Here is a 2,352-nt window from a genome sequence, read left to right on the forward strand (position 1 = left end):
GAGGTCATCCCCGTGGATATCCTGGATAAGATTTTGGGGGTGCGGGTTTCAGAGTCCCCGGAGGACGAGGGAGACGACTCCAGGGGTTTTCTGCAGGTGTTGGTGTCTGTGGTGATGCTCCTGTGGCGTTTGAGGACTTTGGCGGTTTGATTGAGGGACCAACCGCTGCGGTCTGAGTCCAAGCGAGATCTGCTCGTGGTTTTTCTACGGTCTGGGGACACCAGGTGTGTTAGGCCCATCTCCTGGAGGATTTGGGGGTCTCGGGTGAGCGGGGTCGAGGCCTCGTACTGCTCTCGAAGCTGCAGGAGATTCTCGAAGTGACGAGCTGCGAAGACGTAGATGTCGGAGGGCTTGTTTCGGATCACCTCCCGGGTCAGACCCTCCACTGCTGCAGCCAGACCTTGTGGAACTCGCGGTGCCACCAGGAAGCCCGAGAGCGGTTTTTCCGTTGAGAATGCCGACATCTTACTCTGGAAGCTCAGGAAGTTTCGCCGGTTTCAGGGAAGTACGAGACTAAAAATGGAAATTTTCCGTCGAAACTTATAATATATTTTTTTAATCCATCCAGTTCCGATAATAGTTCACGGGGTTGTTAGTGCTGTCGAGATGAATTTTTTATCATCCGGGGGAGGAGGAGTGGATCGATCTGGGGGTGGAATTGATCTTGTTAGAGTCAGTGATCTTTTTATTATTCATCAATTACGAAATACGAGAAACGGAATTATTATATAAAAAAATACTGAAATTTCACAAGAGAATTCTCTCACAAACTCAACTAATTTTTTTTTTCAAAAATCAATTCACATTTACCTGAAATTCAGAAAGCCAAATCAATTCTGCAAATTTATAATTCAATATTAACGTAATTACAAATTACAGAGAAAGGGATTATCATAAAAAAAATATACCATTCTCAAAGATAATTCTCTGAATTCCTCATGCACTTTTTAATTGTCAGAATAACAACCTTAAAGATAAAATAATATTTTATAACAGTTAAAAAAAGCCGCATTAATTACGCAAAATTAATTAACAATATATAACATAACATTACGCAAAATATGGGGGGAAATGTCACCGGAAAAAAGATAAAGTCCGCGGACACGAATTTTTGGGGAGGAACGACAAATAAAAAGAAGAATTCCAAATGTATAAGAGAAAAATAAAGTACTTGGATACCCTGAAGAGGAATAAAAACCGGTGATGGTCGGTGACAGGCACGAGAGTTACGTAGGTGTAGCATTCCCAAGCACAACTGGTCTGTCTCCAGAGGCCAACGTTGAATTTCACCTTCGATGCCACCAAGGCGCTCGATTCCTCGTCGATCGATTGAAAATTCTCCATGGCCACCTGGCAGTACAACAACCAGCCCACATGCCCAGCTCCCCACCCCTCGACTTCATTCACCTGAATTTACATAGGACAAACAGGAACTGGAAGGACAATAACTCCCAACAATAAATTTCCGCCTTTTCTTTTTATTTTCTGAAACATCATCAAAGATTCAGTGATTTGGAGAACTCCTCGGGGTTGGAGGAAAATTGCACCAGGTATTCAGCCTCCAGGGGATGCAGGTGAACCCCAGGGATCACCAGACAGTGGAGAGGTGCCCCCAGGTCCGTTGAACGCATCTCCGAGAGGGGACAGACGATTATTCGTTGGTCTGGAGAGCCCACCCTGGAGAGACCAACCACCAGGGAATCCTCAGTGAATGCTGAAGACAAATTTAATAATTAGCAAGAATTATTTTTTTATTAAATGTGGTTGACCAATAATTCCCAGGAATTCAAGATCTTGACGAGCTAACAATTATTGGAAAAAATGGTGAAACATCGTGAAATAATGCACCTAATTCTTTTCCCTCTTGTTTTCTTTTATCCAAGACTTGAATCAGCTGATCAGATGCCTCCCTGACGCTCATGAATTTGGGATCCATGTACTCCTTTTTCCTCTTCATCAAGCTCTCGGGTGTTGGTTCCTTGACCTTGATGTCCAGCAAACACAATGTGTGAAGATCACGACTTCTGTTTCCGGCTATTCTCTCGTAAAAGCTATCTGGCTGCCAAGTATTGGTCCAGTAAGGAATTGATATTGTCTCACCGAATGAATAGAGCTGGAGTCCACAGCAGCCAATGGCATTAATTATCGAGGCATTGTGAACTATTTGGACTGGAATATTTTTTTCTCTCGCTCTCAGGACCAGATCTGTATGCGTTGTTGCACCGAAAGGATCTCCAATCACCAGGAAACCGATGTCTGATGTTTCTGCATCTCTCAGGATCTCGTCAGCTCCTGTTTCCACTAACTCACGATCTGCCACGATCACGGGTCGACCGTAGAATTTTTCCTGGA

General features: G+C 44.0%; 2 protein-coding genes across 2 annotated transcripts in view; both read right to left on the reverse strand.

The window, feature by feature from the left end:
- Positions 1-464, reverse strand: part of LOC105268668 (uncharacterized) — an 8,516-nt gene extending 8,052 nt beyond the window's left edge. Inside the window, exon 1 of the mRNA XM_011308424.1 lies at positions 164-464. Coding sequence (XP_011306726.1) covers positions 164-464 — 301 coding nt within the window. The remainder of the gene's footprint in view (positions 1-163) is intronic.
- Positions 465-1,075: 611 nt separating this feature from the next.
- Positions 1,076-2,348, reverse strand: Dph5 (diphthine methyl ester synthase; the record flags this gene model as incomplete). The annotated part of the gene is given in 2 exon segments (XM_011308239.1): positions 1,076-1,714; positions 1,849-2,348. Coding segments are annotated over 2 exon segments (718 nt in total), but the record flags the coding sequence as incomplete, so codon positions are not given.
- Between the last annotated feature and the right edge of the window lie 4 nt (positions 2,349-2,352).

This window comes from Fopius arisanus, unplaced genomic scaffold (genome assembly GCF_000806365.1).
Source record: "Fopius arisanus strain USDA-PBARC FA_bdor unplaced genomic scaffold, ASM80636v1 scaffold00059, whole genome shotgun sequence".
Classification (NCBI taxonomy): Eukaryota; Metazoa; Arthropoda; class Insecta; order Hymenoptera; family Braconidae; genus Fopius; species Fopius arisanus.